The 23,255-nt window shown below is 38.7% G+C and overlaps 2 protein-coding genes across 4 annotated transcripts in view; one reads left to right on the top strand and one right to left on the bottom strand.

Moving 5' to 3' along the window:
* Positions 1–5,619, bottom strand: LOC110988500 (uncharacterized). Its single transcript, XM_022252065.2, has 3 exons — positions 5,419–5,619; positions 1,687–1,869; positions 1–1,471 (listed from the first exon to the last, which is right to left on the bottom strand). Exons 1-3 carry the CDS (start codon positions 5,474–5,476, stop codon positions 1,251–1,253), a joined length of 462 nt encoding a protein of 153 aa, XP_022107757.1. The 5' UTR covers positions 5,477–5,619; the 3' UTR covers positions 1–1,250.
* A 348-nt stretch (positions 5,620–5,967) lies between these two features.
* The window catches only part of LOC110988498 (EVI5-like protein), a 30,717-nt gene continuing 13,429 nt past the window's right edge, over positions 5,968–23,255 (top strand). Inside the window, exons 1-12 of one of the 3 annotated variants that reach the window (XM_022252063.2) lie at positions 5,968–6,237; positions 8,140–8,505; positions 8,996–9,251; positions 9,537–9,761; positions 10,240–10,314; positions 11,169–11,294; positions 15,162–15,305; positions 15,561–15,650; positions 16,862–16,959; positions 17,133–17,193; positions 18,207–18,431; positions 22,707–22,760. In XM_022252063.2, the coding sequence (XP_022107755.2) occupies positions 8,168–8,505; positions 8,996–9,251; positions 9,537–9,761; positions 10,240–10,314; positions 11,169–11,294; positions 15,162–15,305; positions 15,561–15,650; positions 16,862–16,959; positions 17,133–17,193; positions 18,207–18,431; positions 22,707–22,760 (1,692 nt within the window). In that variant the 5' untranslated portion in view covers positions 5,968–6,237; positions 8,140–8,167. The remainder of the gene's footprint in view (positions 6,238–8,139; positions 8,506–8,995; positions 9,252–9,536; positions 9,762–10,239; positions 10,315–11,168; positions 11,295–15,161; positions 15,306–15,560; positions 15,651–16,861; positions 16,960–17,132; positions 17,194–18,206; positions 18,432–22,706; positions 22,761–23,255) is intronic. The other 2 variants (XM_022252059.2, XM_022252061.2) reach the window with 2 other exon arrangements.

Here is a 23,255-nt window from a genome sequence, read left to right as displayed (position 1 = left end):
TAATTTGAAGCTGCAGGCTGTTTTTTAATTTAGGACCAGTTCAGACAGTATCATTGTTGTTACATGTACATTAGAAACTAAATATGATCTGGATTCATATACACGTAGTACCATTTGCATTCGGTCCTCGGTCTTTCCAACTCCAGAAATACCACGACATTTAGACAACTGTGTCACCCTTTTTTCTTCAAGCAAGCTTGAACCCTCAATTCTGACTGGTCTTGGCAACTGTGTGCCATATTACCATGCTGCACAGTCCTTTTCTCACCCTGCGTATGGCCCTGTTCTAACTGGGTGTTGCGTTTCTTAACGTTTTAAGAGAAGTGCTCAACATTAAAATTGACTGTCAATTCAAAGACAGCATGTTTGTGTCACATGCAAAATTATGGTACATGTGGTCTCTGTCCACTTTTACTTTTTTTTCTGACACGCACACCTTTGAAATATTTCGTTTTATTTCTTTTTCATGCACAGAGCATACATTTCATCATTCTATGTGTCAAGTCTGATTGAAGACAAATTTACCACATTAAAGCTCTTGTGTTAGTGTTAGTCTTTGTCCCATATACAAGGACGAGGGTGAAATAGTACATGGGACACAATACACACTACAATATTCCATGTTCACAAGCATTCATGTGATAACTACATGTAATAATGTCTTGTCCTTGTTTTCCAAAGTACAGCTCACTTTGACTTGCTATTTAACAACATATCCTTGTACATTTACACTGACCTTGAAACAAGAACACAAATTCCTGACGTATGTGGCAAGGTGACCAAAATATGCCCTTGTGTCACAATCTGTTCTAAGCACTGAAGTTTCTAGTACATATCAGTGTTGAAGAAACTTGCACCAATTACAAATGTCAAGAGAGTAATCCAAATGTCCCGAGTGTCCCCTTCTTGTGCATGTAAGAAGTAGTTCTCTGTACTCTTGGCTAAAAGATAAGCGAGGTATTACGAGATAGAAACAACCCAAGTTGCACTGTCCTGTACTTAAATCTTTTTTTCAGTATGAGAGGTAATTGACAAAATGATAAACTTTCTGAACAGTGCTCATGATCAGTTAAACTTCTAAAATTTACTGTATAACACAGGACAATAAAACAGCAGGTTTTACCACCAATTTCTGCTTTGTACAATCTTGGAACATCAGTGCAGCTTGTTTGAACAATAATCATGTTACACAAACATGGCAATTGTCCCTGCAAGTATTCTATATGTTTCCCTCTCATCAAAACAACCTTTCACTGAGTCCTCATGATGATGTGAACTCCAGAATCAGTACTGACAATATCACTTATTTCCCCAACTTTAAGTTTAAAGGATGCTTCCTCAAATGGTTTCTGCATTTGACCTGGACCAAAGAAACCTAGATCACCTCCCTTCCTCGCAGAGCTGCAATCACTCTCTGTTGAAGCAAGGCTGGCAAAGCTTACTTGCTCATTTACAATAGCCTCCCGAAATCCTACAGGTGAAAGAAACCATTGAAATTCAGAAAAAGGCTAGTTCAGCTTCACATACACTGAATCTGTAAATGCAAAGCAAGTTTAATTAATCGTACTATTAAAACACAATTCCATGAATAAAGTCAAGACTGTCAGGAAGTCTTGTTAAAGGATTTCTTTACAATCTTAAACATTCATGTGAGCTTCAGTTAATTTTTATTTAATTTAGACCAACCTTTCAGCAGCTTAATAGCTTCCTCTTTAGTGCGGGTGATTTTTTCTTCTTTCCATGATGATGGACGTCGCGAGTCCCTGTGCTTGACTAAAAGATGTGAGCAACGCACTGCTTTGACTGCTGCTGCCATAGGTTTATCCCACTGACTTTCCTTGGTATAGATGTTGAGGTAATATTTACGACCTGCAAAATTAATGTGTATGTCAGGAGAAATCTTAACCACTTCCTGCCATGGACTGCAAATCCGGACACGTATGCTTTATATGCGTGGCCGGGGTCTCCAAACTCGGACAAAAGGAACAGGGCCTTGTAACAAAAGACCAGGCTGCTGGGCATTACCAACATTTTTTCACCCTCAAAAGTGGAGATAATCCTGCCTTGTTTTGAAACAGTATACCAAGGTTTGGGGCATTTAGAGCAAGCAGATTACCACAAGGGACAAAAGTGCTCCACCACCTCAGTGATGAGCCACACAGCACTGCTGCATGCTAACCTGGCCCCTATTGAAAAGAGGTCAGCAGTGCACTGAGCCAAGTTCCTGAACAAAAGAATATTACATAACACCACAAAATCTGGGCTTTTTTTACAAGGCTGCTGGCCTGGCTGAAATACTCAGGCGTCAACAGATTTTGACTGTCTGGCTAGAGTGGACACCAGACATGCCTTCACGTGTTTGTAAGTGCCCAGTAAAAGAAGATAAAAATTTTAGAAGAATTTTGAAAACAGAAAAAAATGATAAATATCCCGCCCCAGTGTCATCAACATTGATAAATGCCTCGGCAGGAAGTGGTTAATGAATATGGACATGTCACAATGGAATCATGAATTTTCTGCACTGCTGTGTGGGACTCTGGTATCTTGCAGTTTAAATCAAAATTCATTCCCCATTATTATGTCACTAACAGTGACAAGAAGGGTGAAAAAATGGCAAAACGTACATGTATCAGGTACTAACTTCGTAAACTGAACCATCGATAACCCACAATGACTTTACATGTGGCTAAATAATCAATGCGTGCAGTCTATCATGCATCCAGACGCAACTGAGGAAAGAGTTCCACGGACATCACATGACACCTTGCGGACAAACCCTATGAGATTGGTCTGAAAAATTCACAGCATTAGTTAAGTAAATACAAGTACCTTTGATTAATATTTTCCCTGCTAAATTTGACTCTTTCAGGCATTTTATCCGGAGGAAAAAAAGTGACGTCTGTATAGAACATGAAACTCTTCCCACAACTAATATGACACCCCTCCCCTAGACCCACGAGTTTTAGAGTTTCATTTAGGGACATCACTAATTTTTCCTTCCAGTGATATACACATGTATGCATGTACACGTAAGCCATCAGAAAGTGAAAACGTCCTAAAATGTCAGATTCAGCATGGAAAATATTGTTGAAGTATTTACTCAGAAAATACTTTGAATTTTTCAGACGAGCCTCACACGTCATACTAGATTTGTGCATGGGCATGACAGGGTGTCCTGTCAAGTGATGTTCGGAACTCTTTCCCCCACTGCACAGCCGGCACCAACTGATATGCCTAATGTTACACCATGGTTATGTTCAGCGCAATCTTTGAAAGTGCACAAATTTTAAATTAACACAACTTGTGCAATTTTCCTGGAGCAATTTTTGTTAGGTTGCACATATTTCAAATATAAGTTGCACACAATCTTTGAACATGTGCAATTTTTGTGTCTCGAACTGTGCAATTTCTAAAGGAAGTCATGATGGTTGGTGTTCGACCGGACCCAGCCATGGCAGGCTGGCGACGTGGGGATTTCCAGTTCTGTTGAAGTCTCCAGCTAACTGGCACCAATAAAGGTTAGAAAATGTTGCTTTAAGTAAAGGCTAGGATTCCTCAGTCCTCATTTTCCCTGATAATTTATTTTTTCTGGGATCCTACTTCTAATTTTAATTGCAGATATTTTCTAAAAAATATTATGTGTACGGCCCTAAGAATTTTCAGAATTAAATATCAACAGAGGAATTTAATAGTTCTCAAGAGGAATTTCTTTCAGAGGGAAGAAAAGTTTGAATTAAATGTTCTCAGGGGAATTTAATTGCTCTCACATGGCAATATTCATCAAAATGCTCAAATGGTGAAATTTCTCTTGGCTGGTCACCGGGATGCATGACATACATGTATATGTACCATGCCTCAGCCCCATAAGCACACATACCACCCTGTACAGTACATGCAATTCACGTTATGTGCGAAACAGTCCAGACAACAAAACTGTGCAAAATGTGTACCAGTAGTTGATGTCAGTCTCTTACGACCGTTACCTGTGGTACATGTATCCATGCAATTTTAAATGCCGAGTGCAATAAGCCATTTGCGAGTCAACTTTGAATAAAATCTGGTACACTGAGTTCTTTAAATTTACGTGAACACAACAACTTGAATTCTCCACACTAAAACCACTGTTGCTAATGCTATATCTCCTGATACAAGGCAAGCTTTTGCTAGTAACTAATAGTTACATAAGACTGAGAGATGCTTTGCAACAATACATTGTTTTCAATGGATAAGAAGGAACCAGTCCATTCCAGAGATGGTGGTTGCTATGCTGGTATGCAACACCTTGCCCCGAATCACAAGGTATAGCAACAGTGTCTTTAGTCTGCGCATTCCTCCATGGTCTGGGGAATTCAAATTGCTACGTTTCTGTGGAATCAGATAATACAGTGTACCAGATTTTATTCAAATTTAACTCGCAAGTGGCTTTTTGTTATGGCAATATCTGTGGATGTGCAAAGTTTCAAAATTACGCATGGATTTTTTAAATTTGCGTGTTTCATAGACTGCGTTATGGCTTAACCCTCCTATGCTGAAGTTACTCTTTCGGTCACTTGGTTAAACACTCAACATGCTCAAAGAAGCACAGCTGTGTTGTGTTGTACACTGCACCAACAGTCCCTCACAGGAATATCAGATTGCACTTTTGTGCTGCGCCTCACCATGCTCACTGTTTCATGTGCATAATTGTGCAGTAAACCTAATGCAGTGAAGAGGACTGCACAAAAGACCCTGTGTCATTTTATGCTGGCAACTGTGTACACACAACCTGCGCATGTTTGTGTTCCGCATTATAAAACACATGCAAGAGAGTGACCAGGTGACTGGGGGGCATATTTGTGCTGTTAAACCAAAGGAGGGTTAACAGTTCAAAATACGGAGCAAACAAAACTCCCATGACTGCCCATGTTTCGTCGTCAGAATGCCCTTTCCGAAGTAGGCCTGTTACGCCCCAGCTATAGCATCAGTCCCAACTATAGTTGGGCCCGTCCCAACTAGAGTGCTACAGTTGGGCCGGCCCAACTACAGCAGAGAGGTCCTCTGTGTACGATGTGCCCAGCATGTGCCAAAGTTATATTTTTTACAAATGTCATGTCTTGGTCATAGGGCTAGATGAACAGATGAAGTGCCACATTTTAGATGAATTGTGTCAAGTGTGAGACACATTGACTTGGATAATGTTGAGACATTTCCCACACACATTGGTCAACAATAGTTGGGCCAGTCCAACTGCAGCACTACAGTTGGGACTGTCCCAACTATAATTGGGACTTATGCTATAGTTGGGGCGTAACTAACAGGCCTACAGTACCAAGGACATGATGGAGGTACATGTAGGAAAAGAGGCCTAGTGAGTAGCGTATAGGCCTAGTTCATCATCTAGAGAGTAAGGAAACCTCCATGCTTTCAGTTCATGCCTACCCCCTTGACTTTTACTGTAGTGCACTTCCCATCCCTCTGGTAAATCGTTGTCAGCCATTGGAATGAAGACAATGATTCTGACTGAGAAATGAGATTATTCGCACTTGAGAACTTAATTCCAATCGCCGAGTCCTGCTAGCTACTGTGTAGTGTCACCACATGTACATGTAGTACCAGACAGACCATACTAACTGAACACATGTACATAGTAAACTGGGTACCTGTTGGCCTACCCGTGGAACTCACATAGCGCCCAAAGTAAGCCCAATCGTGACTACTCAAATGTGCATGTCCTAACAGTACACTGGGCGTTGTGTCTGACCTAGTTGGGCGAGAAAGCTTGAAATTACGCACGACTTTATGCTGCAGCCACTACCATATATCTCAGTGGCTGCGGCTTAAAATCACATGTGACTCAATGGGAACTGGCTGCGGCCACTTTCATTAGTGGGAAACCAGTCTATCGTCTTCCGGATTAACCTCATCCACAGGTAAAAATCTGACCGGTATTATAAGTCAATGAGAAATTATTTGGTTACGAGGTTGTAGTCTCTATATTTCTAAGGTCACAAAGGTCATTTCCCCGTCCATGAACTACACTTACTGTTAATGTTCGGTTACATGTATGCCATGTACGCCGGTAATTTACAGTCAGATTCAGATGACCTTGACATTGTGTGTTTTGTGTAACTCATTGTTGACTTAATCGATGGGATCGAAATCCATGACTGTCATGGCCGTGTACACACCACCGAGGCTTAGTTAAAGTTACATGACGTGGATGGGCGGCCAAAGGTGAAAGGCGCCAGACGTGAACAGGTGAAGGCCCTTATTACTATACTAGTTACAGTTATTGTCACGATTGTTCATGTTGTTAGGCCATGGGTTAGGCCTTCCTACAACTACAAAAGTACCACCCGGGACTATAACTTAGGTACATCATACATGACCTGCTCTGAGTGCTCATTTTGTAAGGCATAAGCAGACTGGATTGTAACAACTTGGCCTAGTATTAGTATTATATATAATACATAGGCTTATATCCTGTACATATACCTACATCCCAAATCTTGAATTACGCCTATTGAAACTTGTGAATTTGCTTGCAAGCAACATTATTACAGTTACTCTACAGTCTACATTGTACGTTCTGTTAGTATGGTGACAACAACCATGTCAGCCATGGCTGGTTAGCAATAGCCATGATAGCAGGTGGCACACTGAGACTTTCTGCTCCAAGGTCATGCCTTGAAGTAGGGCTGTAGTGGCGACAGATAAGAGACAGATTGTAAAGCGAGCCACTACAGCCCTATTTGTGGGGCTTGGTAAAGGTAGGCAATGTGCAGTGTAGCTATGTTGGGCACGATCATTGTGATGCTATTGCAGAGTTTGTGGTAGCCTAACTGCAGCATCAGTTTATCACATTTTATGGAAAGAGTTCCATATACGGACAACACCTGAGGCCTTGTGCCCACAACTTGTCTGAAAAACCTAAGTGTTTCATAAGCAGGTGCTGTAAAATTTTCTCGGCTATATTTCACTTTTTTAAATCTTGGGACATGTTATCACTTTCTGACAGCTGTTATAACATTTCAAGGGAAAAGTAGTGTTGTCTGTACATGTTTAAGGAACTTTTATCCACATTTTCTTTTTAATTGAAATTTGCGGAAGAATGTTGAACATAAAGGGACAGTAAACATGAAATAAGAAGATGTATTTTAGGATCAACATGATGGACCAATCTTGCAAGGTGATTGGGTGATCATGCAGATTGGTTAACTGTGCGCAGCAGCAACATGTAGATTGGTACAGAATTTTTTCTTGGAAATAACAGATGCCGTGTCAACAGAGATTCACAGTCTCATGTATGTGATGTGACAGTGAAAATGTTATGGATGTACCGATGTATAATCAAATATTGAAACAAAATTGGTTTCAGTGTGTAACAGCTGTTTATTTGCCACACTCACTGATTTATCCACCGATGTGTACATGTTTGATTTAGTACATTTAACCCTACAACGAGTATGTCATGCAAAACAAACTCAGGGCAATGTCAGACTTGGATCTTGAGTGCAGATAACATGCAGCAAGGAATCAGGTCAAGTTTTTTTGTACATCTTTAGTCTTGGGAACAAATTTTGGCAATATACTCCTCTTAAATGTATGAAAACTTTAACATCCCTGTTTGGTCAGTCTTAATTTAAGACAGAACAGTGTGTACATGTTCATGAATTTTAATCATGATTAATTGGTATTTTTGTTTGGTTGTATGACGTACTGGTCTTATACGGTCCATTTGTTTGTTTTTCTATGAAATTCGGTTTCTGAAATCAAATGTATGTAGATGTATTGCTAGTTGTCCCCATTTACAGTATCTCCGAACATAACCACCATTACTGATACCTCTGCACTTATGCACCTTTGTATTTTCTGCTATTAGTAGAGGACTATGATTTCCAGTGACAGTGACATCATCTGATCAGTGTCCACTCTGCCTTAATAGTGTATCATATCCTGTTACTATTTAAGTAATTTCCTTTGTAATGATTCAGGCTTTGGGTGGCACAGTACTGTAGCTTGTGTCGTGTGCACACATGTACACTTTTTGCCAATTTCTATGCTGTAAAGTAGTTTTCAGAACTTGAAAGTATGCTTTCAAAATTATGTTTCTTTCTACAAATGTTGCTAATACATGTGCATGTACATGTTGTTGGAAAGGTCAGCATTGTTGGCTCTTCAAGTTACCATGGCAACAATTGAAGTCCAAGCCCCCAAAGAATTTCAAGTTTTAAATGATGATGAAGTGCAGAGCAAAGCCAACAAAATCAACCAGGAACAAGGGAATGGAGAAAGGATTGAAGTTACTAAAAGTGCTGTGAGCTCATTAGAAAGAACTAAAGACCAGTCAGCAGTTGAGAGGTTACAAGCTGTAGCTTCCAATCCTACTGATGCTAAGACCGAAGAAAAAAGTTCAGAGAATAAGGAAGGACTCACTAAAGAAGGACAGGGTTCACTTCCTGCAATTAATTCAATCACAGCCGAATCTGAAGCAGAGCTCTTAGAAAAGCTAGAACAGGCCAACAGGTAAGAAAGTCATTTCTTTGATAATTTTTCTTTTACTTAACCTCTAGTATTTTGCACAAAAGATTGAATCTTGATAAAGGATTTGATTGATTCCGGTATATACTAGGAGAGTTAAACAGCCAGTTACAAAGAATATGAGAGAATGTGTCGTAATCTTTATTAGATTGGGGGGTGGGGTTGGCGCAGTGGTTCTTTCCTCACCTTCTACCTCTGCGGTCCGGGTTCGATTCCCGGCTCGGTCTACATGTGGATTAGGTTTTCAGTCCCTTCCTGATTCCGTGGGTTTTACCCAGAATATTCTTCTGGGGTTTCCTCCCACCTCTAAAACTGTAACTGCTTTTCATTGTCTTCTCAGTGTCTACAGGTTTCTTCAGGCTTATGAGCTACAGTGCATAGGGCGCTTTTGAGAAATCCTTGGTGCCATTACCAGAAATAAATAATACTAATACATGCACTTGTATTCCCTCCCTTTTTGTCTTTGTCATATCAGGTTACTGGAAGCTGATGCTAAATCACTCAAGTCTATTGGTGATTCTAGCAAATCATCTCGGAGAGGTTCCAATGCTAGCTTGCGATCTACTGGGTCCACTTTGAGTAACATGAGTAATGTTCAAGCACCCAGTTCCTCTGGCAATTCCTGCAGTGATAACCTTGATGATCTTGGAATGCAAGACAAATGGCTGATTTGGGGCAAGATTGTCAATGATTGGGAGGAATACTCACGCAAAAAGTCAAAACCACTGAAGGTAAGCAATTTCAAGAAGTTACAGCAGAGGTCTATTCAAGAAATCACATTTGAGTTGTCGATTATTTTTCTTACTGTAGTTGAAAGAATCTCTTTTCACTGGTGATATGAGCAAACACATATAAGATAACCAGATTCAAAAAACAGCTGAAGTGTAGAGCTTCTGATTCTGTTTTTTAGCTGCACTGTGTACATGTATTTCTAACTGGAGTCACTTTTTAGGGTTTACATAATTTTAACAAGCTTTAACAAGGTTTAACAGGTGTCATTCGGTATTTTATTCCAGGAACTTATACGACTGGGTATACCACATCACTTCAGAGGCATAGTATGGCAGCTTCAATGCAATGCATTTAACTCTCCACTCAAAGAAAAATATGCTGAATATTTGAAGATGACATCACCATGTGAGAAGGTCATTCGTAGAGATATTGCACGGACATACCCTGAACATGATTTCTTCAAGGAGAAGGATGGACCAGGACAGGAGACACTTTTCAATGTCATGAAGGTGGGTTGTTGGAACAGCGGCTTCAAGAGATTTAAGGTGCAGAGATGTGCTGCATTGATGATGTAAAAAGGAATAGAGGTAAACCTTTTACAGAGGAAGAGTACATTCTGTGACTGAATGCTTCATCCCTATTTTTCCTCAACAAGATTCATGTCACTTTGCAGATATATGTACACACATTTTTGTTCTTGGATACTAGTAATTTCAGACAGTGCGTTGTTGGGGTGATCACATAATGGTAGATGTTTTGGTCATTGCTCAAAGCAGTCTTCATGTCAATGAGTTTATTTCCCTATTTAAGCTCTTTTTGAAGTCTTGACCACCATTTGTACCCAGAAATCTTTCTGTAAAGAATGGATTTAAATTCATTCAATCTTGTAATCTAAAGATCTTATTCTTTTATCAGATTCACCAAAAGCTTCACTCCATACATATTACTGGTACTTAATATTGTACTTTTATCCTATATACATTTTAGGCTTATTCTATTCATGACCGTGAGGTTGGATATTGCCAAGGATCAGCCTTCATAGTTGGCCTTCTACTTATGCAGGTGAGGTCATTAGCCATTAATTACATAAAATAGCAAATAAATGGTAACAAAAACACAGGATGAATAAGTCACTTGCAGGACCTTACTAGATGAAAAGTATATATGCAAATGGTTTCAGTATTGAATATGGGCAGTTGAAAAATAATGTAGGAATCTGCCAACGTCTGGTTGCAATAACATACAGGAAGATGGTTTAATAAATTAACATTTTTGTGCAGTATAAACATTTTGGGATGAATGGGTAACTCATGTTGGAAAGCCAGATATCCAATCCCAAATTACTGGTCAACACAGTTTGACAGGATGCAGTGCTTTTTTGTCAAATCAATTACATGGGAAATTGACAAGAAAAATACAGCAATGTGTTAAGACTGACAAATTGCAGTTCACAACCATGAGTTTGAACCTGCTGGTTTCAGATTTCTGTACTTGTTCTCAATTAAGTAAGATATTGCATACACATTTGGCCAAGTATTAGTGATCTACTTTATTAAAGGGCAAATATGGGAGGTGGGGGCAATTTGGGACCATGCCCCCCCCCACAAAAAAGAGCCAAGTTTTGTTTTTTGTTTTTTTTAATGAGAGAACTGACAAATGTTTTGGTCTATTTCATTTCCCTTCCTTCAAAAAATGTGTAAAAGCCTAATGCTATAATAAGTTGCCTGAAATAAATGTTTGATTTCCCTCCCCCCAATAAAAAAGAAGTTTGGCCCCATGAAAATTGGGATATGTCTTTGCCTTCATTAAGTAGCACCGACACTTGCACTGTTGTTATGATTAACTGGTATTTTTGTATTCATGAGCCACATACCCAAGAAACTTTTATTTCTCTTTTATTGTAATTTTGATCACAGATGCCAGAAGAGGAAGCCTTCTGTGTTCTTGTTAAGTTGATGCAAGAATATCGTTTACGAGAACTCTTTAAACCCAGTATGGCTGAGCTTGGCCTCTGTATGTTCCAGTTAGAATGCATGCTACAGGTAAGATGACATACGTGGTGCTGTTTGTGTCTTGACCTCAAACCTTCTGAAAATTGGGTACTTGGATTTTAGGAATTCTTGGCTTTTTAAAACAGGCTGCCTGATGTTACTTTGTGTGCAAACTTGTATGTGTACATGAAAATTGGCAAGCTCAACTACGCTCTGTGGTTCTGCATATTTAATTACCATTAGCTGAAATCATATACTGTAGTTCTTGCCAAGTGTATAGCTACATGATGAATGGCAGTGTTATATTCGAGTGCATCACAAGTCATTCAGTCTTAAGCCAATTCACAAGCTATTCAAATGAGCTGTGACAAAAGCATTCCTTTGTCATTGTTCACCCTGTTACTTATGATTAGCCTTGTGAAGGGACTAGTGACTGGACTTGTGAAAGGACTTGTGATGGACTTGAATACATGTACATTGTTCATCACTGATGTGTGGTCCTTGACTACATTGGGTTTGCTGTTTCAATAGATGTGCTCTTGGTTAATAAGTTTTTGAAGGAATGAAGATCGGAAAAGATATCAGCTACAGTACATGTATTTATTGGGCAAATGTATGCACGGTCCAGTGAAAATGTGTGTGTATCTCTGAGCTGATAACCTATGCTACGTCTACATATTCATGCACATTTTTTTGAGATAAACCACGCAGCTACATGTACACTACAGTTTGGGTGAGGTAACAGATAGCATTGCATTATGCATGTACACGTACCTGTAAGTGCAATGTTGTTGGTCCCAGGGATTGACAGTTTTTCAGAGAACACCCTTACATATTTCCTCTCCTTTAGAACTGTTTGTATGCAATGTTTGTAAAGGCAGAACTTCATGAAAACTAATGAGTCTAAAATGCCCAGCGTTGGCAAATACGTGTAGTCGTAACTTTAACAAGTATCCTTCCTCTAGTTTTAATACTACATGTACTGGTGTGTGCAAAGTGTTTGCATTTCCATAACAAACTTTAAAATTTCGTGTGCTCATAGAAATGGTCAGAGAATTGCTTGATTATACATTTGAAAATGTGACTGCATCGATTGGATGGGGCCAGGACTTTTTACTGATGCTACTACATGTATTAGTTATCACATGAGTGCAAGTGGAACACTTAACAATTGTTGACTGCTGTTCAAAACATCGTATCCCACACCACAGCGGTCAACAATTGTTTTGTCATACCTCTGTCTTAAGGAATTTATCCAAAGAAGCTCTGAATTTCAGGAGACGATAGGCCTACTGTCACTCTGTACAATTAACCTTACCTGTAAACAGACGTAAATGATGATCATCTGCAAATGCACTGTTCCTTACTTCCTTTAATTGCGTAAACATTAATGTGAAACTAGTGCGGGTACCAGTGAGTACATGTAGTCTAGTTAGCGGTCCCTATATTACCTTATACACTGTTGGGACAGGAACGAGTACGTATAAATACGAGCGTGATCATTGATCAAATTCCCTGGTACCGGTACATGCAGCCTAAGCACAAATGTATCATGGGTACCAGGCAAAACTGACTAAAGGCGCTGTAATGTTTGCTCTCAAACTTCCTCAAGCTCTTCTGTCTCCTGCGCGTGTACGCACACGCACTATCGGCAGAAACAGATATATGTATCTCACAGTGAGTGTGATATGTGGATATATCGCCCTGTCATGTGATCGTTCTGGGCCAATAAACAGACAGTATCTAAGCAGAGGTATGACAAAGAATAATGTTGTATGTCAGTGTCCCATATACCATGAGGCCGAAGTGCGTCTGTGTTCCTAGAGTGCCAGTGTGATAACAAATTAATCTTCAAGTAAACTTGACGCGCAGTAAAGATGTTACAGCATAGGCACCTGTGCATGCAAACGTGCCACCTTTGCAGTAAATTTTGCAGCTGTGCATTTTGCTTTAGCATCACAGTAGCGCAATGCGTTGAGTTAGAATAGTGATATGTCACACTGTTTGTTGCCGTGGATTGACCAATCAGAATTGAGAATTCAAGTCTGCTTGAAGATAAAGAAGGTTGAATAAGTCAAGCAGTAATGTGAATTACTCTGTGTATTAATCACAGCCTGCTTTGTTAAGAGAACAAAAAGTGGAATTTTCTGTTAAAAACATTCTTGCAGTTAAGATTTGTGTAACCATTGCAGCATCCTGATTGCCATTTACAATTAATTGATAAATAAGGGTGATTCACAGTACAATGCACTACCAAGAGATTGCCAAAGAGAGACCATTTTTTACAATAACAGTCAAAAAAAGTAAACCATGGCTGCCTGTACAGTTTACAAATCTGCTCCCTTGTGAAACAAACATTGAAAATTACTCTAGTACCCATGCACAATCGGCAAATAAAATTTGTCAACCTTGTCCCTAAATGCACTGTAAATGGCCTTTTTGGGTCAACCTTTTGGTGACGTATTGTACTGTGAATCTCCCATATGCGGATACTTTGCTCTGTCCCTGTATTTCAAACTGTTTTGTTAGTTAAGAAGGAATGACTTCCTTTTGGATTGTAATCATGTACAAACGTGTAGTGTCATTTACAATGTACATACTTACGGTTTGAAGTCAACGACTATGTCCCGATGTACACAAGGTTAAGGCAGCCCTTCCTTATCAGTTCCTAGGATGTGTAGAAGTGAAATGAATACTCAGAAATGCACGTACATGTGATGTATCCCAGCTCTAAGATTTTGCATTCACAAGATCTAGAGGCCAGAGGGATATTTGTGCTTGTTTACTTTTAAGAATTGGGAAACCTTTTAAAGTTACATTACTCCATTGACATTTGAAGATTGTACATTATGCATAGATTTTTAGGGAAATTTGTGGTCAAGCTGATTTGCCTTTCCACTTGATCTACATGTATGGAAAGAGGGAGGAACACTGAAAGGGTGTTGTCTTCTCATAGGAGTAAGGGAGGGGTGTGCCGCAGGTGTATGTGTAGTCTTCTGATGGGACAAAGGGAGGGCTGCTACTTGGGGTGTTGTCTTTTAATTTTACATGTATAAAGGGAGGGGCACTGCTAGGGATGTTGTCTTCTGATGACATAAGGGGGTCTGATTGGCTTATCTGTCAAGTCGGACTTACTGACTGGTGACACATATCGTACAGTCTCTGACGTCAACGCCGGATATTGCGGAAAATCTGTCAAATGAGGGTGCCTTATAAGACGTAATGCGAGCGGCCGAGTGTGACGACCGTGTACTCTGCGTTGTGTGGAGGAATGACTGATTAGGGAAGAGCAACATAAGTCTGACTTGATTCAAGTCTATCTTCTGATGGGACGATGGGAGAGGTGCTACCAGGGGTGCAGTCTTCTTATGGGGCAGAGGGGAAGGACTCAGCCAGGGGTATTGTCTTCTGATGAGATATGGGATGGGGTGATGCTAAGAATGTACATTTAGTCCTCTGACGGGGTGAGAGAATTGACATTTCTAGTATGTAGTTGTCTGATTTGATGGGGAGGGGGTGTGCCAGGGATGCAGTCAGTTGATGGGTACAGGGAAGGGTGCTGCCTTGGGTGCAGTCTTCTGATGGGTCAGTGAGATGGGTGCTGCTTGGGATGCAATTTTGTGACGGGATGAGGGAAGGGCATTGCTAGGGATATCCCTTTATATCTGAGGGTATCACTTCTGACAGCATTTTACAGAGAGTACTTTAATTAACTGTTATCAAAACAAAATTTAACCCTGCATTTGTCCTCCCCATCTGTGAAAGAAAGGGGTGTAATTTTGCAGTGTTACAATGTTCCACCTGTTGTTGGTTTGAATAAAATAGATGCACATGTGTAAAGTAACCGGTACACGTATAATTACTCTATGAATTCCAGTCATTTTTAGTGTGGTTTTGATGTTCTTGTTTATTCAATAGGAGTTACTTCCTGAATTGTTCAGGCACTTTACTTCTCAGGGCTTCCACACTTCTATCTTTGCGTCACCATGGTTTCTGACGTTATTTGCTGTAGGTCTTCCGATATCTCTGGCACGTAGGATAATGGACATCTTCATATCCGAGGTAAGGATCAATTTAGCAAGATAAGATATGGCTGCAGTTTCCATGTAGAATGAACCAACATATTGGCATTTCCAAGAAATAATTTGGAAGTTGCCATCCTGAAAATATGGTGTATATTTGTCTTGTTTTACCTTGTCTTTATGTGCTGAGTGAGCAAATCCTATAATTAATGAGTGCTCCAGTGAAAGTTGATTCTGAATTATCAGCCACCCTAGATGTAGAGTACACTTACGATTTACTTGTTTTTTTGTGTAGGGAATGGAGATAATCTTTCGTGTAAGCATAGCAATTTTGCAGCTCAACTATGATGATCTACTTAGACTGGACATGGAAGAAATGCTCAGGGTAGGTGGAAACGCTAATTTGATTGGAATTGAAGGAACTGAAATATTGTTTGCTTTTGTTTGCATGTTATAAACTCAAGTACCAAAGCATCGTCTGAAACTCTGCAACAAACTGCTTGTATGGCAAATTTTCTTTTTGCTTTACAAAATCAAGACATCAAGCCCAGTATGTAAAATAAAACTTAAAATAATTTGGTGATGGCATATTACGGTGAATCCAGTCGACACAAATGAGCCAGCTGTTTGCTTTGACTGGTTGGGGAAAGGCAAGGTACTCACATGGAAATAGACTAGGGTCAACAAAATGCATGAGTACCATACATACATTTATGTATGTATGCAGGACATGTACATATAGAAAGCTGTTTTCCCTTGGAAGAGCATTCTGACAAAGTCGGCAGATAAATTAGCATTTAGATTGTCCTAGTAGATCTTTTGCTGGACCTAATCCTTTTGAGTAGTGAAGAATCATGGAGAGCTGAGGGGTTGATCACAGTGAACCTAGGGAAGATATCTTTACATGTACATGTATGAGTATGCATTTGTGATTGACATTAAAATAATATACTAACGACTCAAAACTAATCACTTGGGAACACACAAGTCAGGTTCATAGCATTCTTATCTAAGCAAAATTTAGATCTTTACCTATGCAGTTACGGAAAATTATTGACTACATCAAAACTGTTTTCATGATTTATGGGTTTGGACTGCTGATATACACAATTGAAGATGTACACCACTCCTCCCATCAAAGAAAAGAACAAAACAGAATATGCACTCGTAAAACATGTTTGCTTGCATTGTGAATGAGTGAAGAGGCCATCATAGGTAAGAGTGAAGCTTTTCTGTCCTGTTTGAACAGGTTGATTGAAACTTCATTGGTGAAAATTCCACATAAAACTGATTAATTTTATTTTCTTTGTTCAGAGACTTTTGCCGCTGGTTTGTTTGTGCTGTTATTTTACACTCAGTTTCTTATTGTTTAAAGACTGGATTGTAATAATTGAACAGTAATACTACGAGTGTGCTCCCTAATGATGACGTGGAATGTAGAAATCACAAAGGAAGAAGTTTTACTGACCTGTAGTTTATAAGTTCTTTATTCCTAATTAGCCTTTTTGATTATGTACCGCTACTTTTGTACCCGCAGTGTGTGTTCATGTACTCTGTCTGTATTTCACTCTGTATTTTTGGTTGATTTTTTAACAGTTTTTACAGAAAATTGCACCAAAATTCCATGAAGCTGAGCCAGAAATCCTGATGTCGACAGCTTACCAAGTCAAGTACAATGCAAAGAAAATGAAAAAGTGAGTTAATTGTTAATCTTGTAAAAGTTAGTGAAGTCTCCAAAACCAGACGATTGTTACTAATAGCAGCTAGTCTTCAAATTACAAGACAAAGGTGTCAAAATCTGGTAAAGTTTCGCTTCTAGATTCTGCTTGAAATTTTGATGTGTGCTGATTTGAATGATTTATTTCAGGTTAGAAAAGGATTATCTTGCCTTCAAGACCAAAGAAACTGAAGATCAGATTGAAATGCGGGTGAGTGTCTGCATGCAATGCATTTGCAGTCTGTCAATTTCTATTAATTCCCAAGATTGAAGGGAGGAGACTTTCTGTTTGTTTCATTTTACTTGTGGGCAAAGACAAGTAGTATTCAAATTTTCTGACAGTTAACACACTTCATGCTTTGCTGTCTTTCTGCTGGGTGTTAAAAAGAAAACCTGTTTTTTTCCGTTCATGAAACATTTGCTGTTGAGGAATTTGTTAATCCTGAGTGTTGTGTCCTTGATTCTGATGTGTCCTGATTACTAAGGTGGAAGGCTTGCGGTAGCACCATGCAAGGATACGATCTCTTTCGTGAATCTGTATGGTTCTGAAAAGAACCGTAAGGAACTCAACCTTTTGGACAGTATACTCTGTTCGGACAGTATGCTCTGTCTCCTGATGATGGACAGAGCATACTGTCCACTTTACATGTAGTTGTCTGTCACTGTGAATATCTTGAAATCCCATGTGTCCTGATTAGTTTTGCGACTACCTTTCTGAGAGTTTGAGAATTATTTACATCTAGTTACATATGCTGATACCAGACTTACAGATTACTAATCATTCAAATATGCAAGTGTTATGTCGAAGCAGCTGTTTGATGATTGTTATGAACACAATGCAAGTGATTGCTGGAGTTCCAGCAGCTGGAGGTATTGTATGACAAAGAAAACCCTTACACTCATTCCAAACATCAATGGAATTTTAAATGCTCACGAACATGTATGTGTTTATTGTGTACAAGTACAAAGTGTAGTTAATTTATCGTTGCTCTAGAAAGTGTTTCTGCATTGTTGCTGGTAATATCTTCTCTCAACGCAATGGCATATAACAGCTTGCAAGATTCCACTCTACTACAGGTTATACTGAACTTTTGTGTAAAAGCTGACCTTGGTGACATTTCAGCTGTTTGTTATTTAGAACAGACAAGAGATGTGAAAATAAAGCAAAAGTATAAAACCGACATCAGTAATTATTGCTCTTCATTTATAACCACTTTTAAACAGCGACTTCGGACCGAGAACAGACTACTCCTGAGGAGAATTCAGGTTTTGGAAGAAGAGAATGAAGTTCTCGCAGACAAATTAATCCAGGGTCAGTTACAGAGAGCTCAGGAAGCTGAAGACAATTACGTCATGAAGAAGGAACTGGAGACACTGAGGCAACATGATCTGGAGACGGCTAAGAGATTAGAAGGAGCTCAAACTGTCATCAGTGATCTACGAGATAAGGTGAGTTAGAATAAAGTGTTGTTTTAAGAGACAAATATATGTGTGTAAGTTGAAATGTATTGATTTTGGGTTTTTTGTCTTGCCGTTCATTTCAAAACAGTTGGATTACAAAGTGTCCAGTTTTTCACAGACAAATCGTTTTTTTAAGGAAGTAAAATTATTCCCACCTTTCTAATACTTCAGAAAGATGAAAAATTTCTGTTTTTAATCTGTGGCTAACCTGTTGAATATTTTTTGCCTCTTTGTTTAACAAGAATGAAAATGTTACTGATGGAAAGTGTACCTTCTACAAGATGTTCCTTTCTTTGACAGAAATGTCTGTGACATTTAAAAAAAAATTGGTTTTCTCATACAAAGCATTTTTTTTTCCAAACTGGGGTCTAACTCTAATTACATGTATGAAGTAAAATACTAGGGTTGTAATGATTTTTGGCACATGCATTAGATGACACAATCTGTTATGTACCGGTATACAGACCTTTCTTGGTGTTTATTAGAGGGCGCTGTTCAAGTTCACCATTGCCTTGCTTGGTACCATACTGGCTTTTAATTGGCGACTTTGGACTGAATTTCGAAGACTTTGGTGTGTACATGTATGCACATTATGGCCTCAGGAAACGTGTGGTCCCACACAAGACTATGGTCAAGTTGACAACACATGCATACATGTACGTACACTCTATTGTGCAATAATGCCTTTATGGGTGCCTGTGTGTTTCACTCAGATCAGGATTACAATCAGTGATCCATTGTTGGTTCGTTGACACCAGAACACTCTTCATGGATGGAGCAAACCAGGATTGGAATTACTGATTGAGATCTACATAGATCCATGTGAAACAAACAGACCCTCAGGCCGTGTCCAAAATGGGCTTCCAGAGCTACGGCTAGGTCTATTGTCTATGCATCTCCCCGCATTTCCAATGGAGCGAAGACCTAGACCTAGCTCTAGGCAACAGAGTTGGATACAGCCTTAATCTCCCACACGTACACACAGTACACAAATTGTACTTCTGCTCCATCTGCCGATATACATAAATAATAAGGATAAATTGCATCTAGGCATAAAGACGATACCATACTGATCTTGCAACCTTGAAAGGATATAAACTCTGTCCTCTAAATACATGCAAGAACATCCCAAATGCATGTCATTGGCAAAGTCATTAGGTCATCAACTGAGCGGAGGATGTACTGTATCATGGATGTACATGTACATGTACAGTATGTGTGTTTACTATACATATACATGTACATCCATACATATACATGTAATTAAATCACTGTGCATGCACATGTATTCCAAGTTGACTATTCCTAGCTTAACCAGTATTGTATGTACTTGTTTTGTTCTTGAACTCAAAAAAGTTTACTGAAATAAATCAAGAGTTGTCAGGTATGTGTACATGTATATGAAGTGCACCACTTTTTATATTTTACTCTGATTGAAGCTTTATTTTCAATATCAAAATAAGATAAGGGAAGTACATGTTGTAAAACAAGAGTAACTCAGGAAGATGGCACTAGTTTCTGTAATACAGGCTTCATGTGGGTGTGCACCGTAGTGTGTATATATTATAATGTCTATTTTGTATAAAATACAGATAACAGAGTGTAAACTACATGTATTTCTCACTTGATCATAAACAACATATTCATGCAACATGGTCGCTACATTGCCTATCGAGGCAGTGCCTTATACATTTATATGTATTAGCTACACGGTTTTCTAATGGTTATTTTGTGGTTCCCATGACAATACTTATTAGTACCATACCGGGGATCATAAACATCAATCCTTCAGCATGATGTCATATAAGATACTGACTTAATCAGCCTAGTAATCCCTTGACAGAGAAACCAATTGATTCACAGAGAGATGCCATCTGTCTGTCCAGGAATATATGCAGCCTGCATCCTAGACTATGGCATCAGCTGTGAATAGGAAGTCTCCCCGATACAGTGGTCATGTAGCAGAGTATAAATGTCACAGCCATTTTATACAGAGGACTATGGATACATGTGTGTATGTTTTCCAGACCAAGATGTATGATTTTTAACCTTGTTTAAGTACAAGTACAAAGAGGTTGGATGAAGTAAACTTGGTCCTTTGGGTTGAAATGATCAAACTAATGGGTTAACCACCTGGCTAATGTAGTCCTCATTCCTGTGCATTTGTCTCAACATTAACTTTTTTCTTGTTTGTTTGACTTGCAGTTGTACATGTATGGTAACAATAGAAGTTTAGCAAGATAAATTCCACATCGTGGAAACAATAAGTACATGTACGGTACTGGTACCAGCAAACTGACCTTTCCCTCATGAATTATTAACTCGGCTCTGGTTGGTTGATAAGAAAAATTATTCAAGTGGATTTCAAACATGCAGTTACACATGTACGGTACCTGAAAAGGCTCCATGAATCGATATTAAATTATGCACCTTCAATGCTATTTATAGAGTCACATGGAAATGATTTTGCCTTAGTCTGTTAGGTGCACGTAAGACATACAATACATACACTGTAGATTATACAGTCATTGGTTTGTATGCATGCTACCTGCGAGTAATTTACGCATTACCTACATTATGTACATGTACATGTATACTTGAACACATGACATGTGGCACTCCTGTCTTGGTACCCGGTACACTGTACGAGCAGCAAACAAATTTGTCCTAATTGGTCATTTTTACTCAATAAACAGAAAGCCTCGACCTATTGTCTCATTTCATCATTTAATGCCAATCTTGAAACCATAAACTTGAATGTTATGAAAAAATAACACCAGTGGGTTTCTCTGATCTAGGTGCATTTTAGTGGCTATAAATAAATAAAATCTGGTTTGTGGTTTTGAAAATGGTAGAAGTACATGTAGATCACTCATATCAGCATTTTTCTGATCATATGATTTAATTGAGTTATTTATTAGTAGCCTACTGGTATAGATTTTGTATTCATTGGCATATGAATAGGTTTCAGTTGTTTTAATCATTTAGTTCTTCCCATTAGAAATGCCCATCATCATGCTTATCATAATGTATGTGTGTACACTGTACGTCTACATGTACATTCTTGTACCAGTATTTTAAAATTGTACTTATACCGTGGCTGTCTGACAATTATAGTGCTTTCGAAACTTTACATACTGGATATATTTGAAAAGACGTTTTCTCTTATACAACATTTTGATAAATTTCTTGTAAACATTGTGAGGAACATACCATAAAAAACCTGTTTTTATTTATCATTTAAAATTAAAATCCAGTGAACAAAGGTCTGTCTCAGTTAAGGTTTCCAGAAGATTTGTGAAACTTACATGTATTAAAATTCCTGACAGACCTGTGAGTAACACATTTTTAAAAAGAGAAAGAAGGCTTTGAGGTTGGAGCCACACCACTCTAAGCACAATGTAATCAGCCAGGTGTATCACTGACAACGTCTGCATACTATATGTATGTGCATGCATGCATCGCATTGATCGGATGCAGTGTGCCGTTGACTGTAAGCCCATTATAGCTAGCCCAACCCTTATACCCGGCCTGGAACGATTATAATGAATCAGTGTTTAGCATGCCAAGATGAGCTACATATAGTTCTGACATTGCTGACTACTCACATCTAAGACAAATTTAGATGTTGAGAATTGGAGTTTTGGGTGATAATGTCTCAAACATGTACTGGTACGAGAAGCCTCATATTTCCAATGAGTAAGTTAAATTATACCTTATCATTGCGTTTTGGTTTGTTTACTTGCTGGCTGAAGGTATATGTACATGTAAATCATCTCACAAATGTGAGATTTACAGTAGTAGGCATCGTTTGGTGGCATGCAGTTTTGTTGAAGTGGAAACAGCTCCTTTATTGTTTCAGCTTATTTTTCTCAGGTTCTGCTGTTGATGTCAAGATCCTGATATCTTAATGTGGATGTTTTGCTGGAGTGTCATTGTTAACTACATGTAAAGGAGGAATCAGCTGTTTAGATTAGATTTCACATTTATTAGAAATGAATTTAAAAACATTTAAAAACCTTGGAAATACATGTACCGTACTAAGTGGACTGAATATCCTAATTTTGCTAAATTTCTGTGATACATTTAACCTTCAAACAAACCGTACAATGTACGTCAAACTATCACTGTGTATCGGTACATGTACATGTACGTGCAAGTACTGTGTTTTTTTGATCGTTAAAATACAAGTGCACAGATGCCCTTATTGCTTTTCTCCATGGTTCAAAGGACATTTCTGTCACTTCTGTTTTCAACAAACAGACAATGGACAAGTTGCAAAGAGCACAGACGATTGTAAAGGATTTTATGCGAAAGGTAAAGTGTATGTCACACTTGTTCATGCACTTCGACATTTGTGTTCTAACTTCCATCATAAATTAGGAAATCCCATTTGTGGCTGCTGTTTGTCCTTCAAACCATTATTTAACATATTGTTGTGTTCCATTTTGTCATGTTGACAGTTTCAAAATCATTCAACACTCACACCTTGTTGACATTTTACATGGAGAGTCTTGTACTGCCGGTACCTTCTCAAACATATTTTAGCAAATGTTAAGAAAACCATCAGATGATTGTTAAACTTTCAAGAACATGTGTACAGTGTACATTTATGTACAGAGCTCTACATCAGTGGAAATGTCAACAACTTTAATGTTGTATTTGTGTCCTTGGTGGTTGGTTTGTTGCTAACATATAGATATGAGCTCAGGTTGTTTTGATATTCTGCTTAAATTGTGTCCTTGCAATATAAATCCACAGATAGATACTTTTAAGTGGTGATAAATCCTGATGTATAATACAGATTAATTT

The sequence above is a fragment of the Acanthaster planci genome, linkage group LG11 (genome assembly GCF_054643075.1).
Source record: "Acanthaster planci isolate LZ-2023a linkage group LG11, COTS_SCS, whole genome shotgun sequence".
Classification (NCBI taxonomy): Eukaryota; Metazoa; Echinodermata; class Asteroidea; order Valvatida; family Acanthasteridae; genus Acanthaster; species Acanthaster planci.
This window is presented reverse-complemented; position numbering and strand designations above follow the sequence as displayed.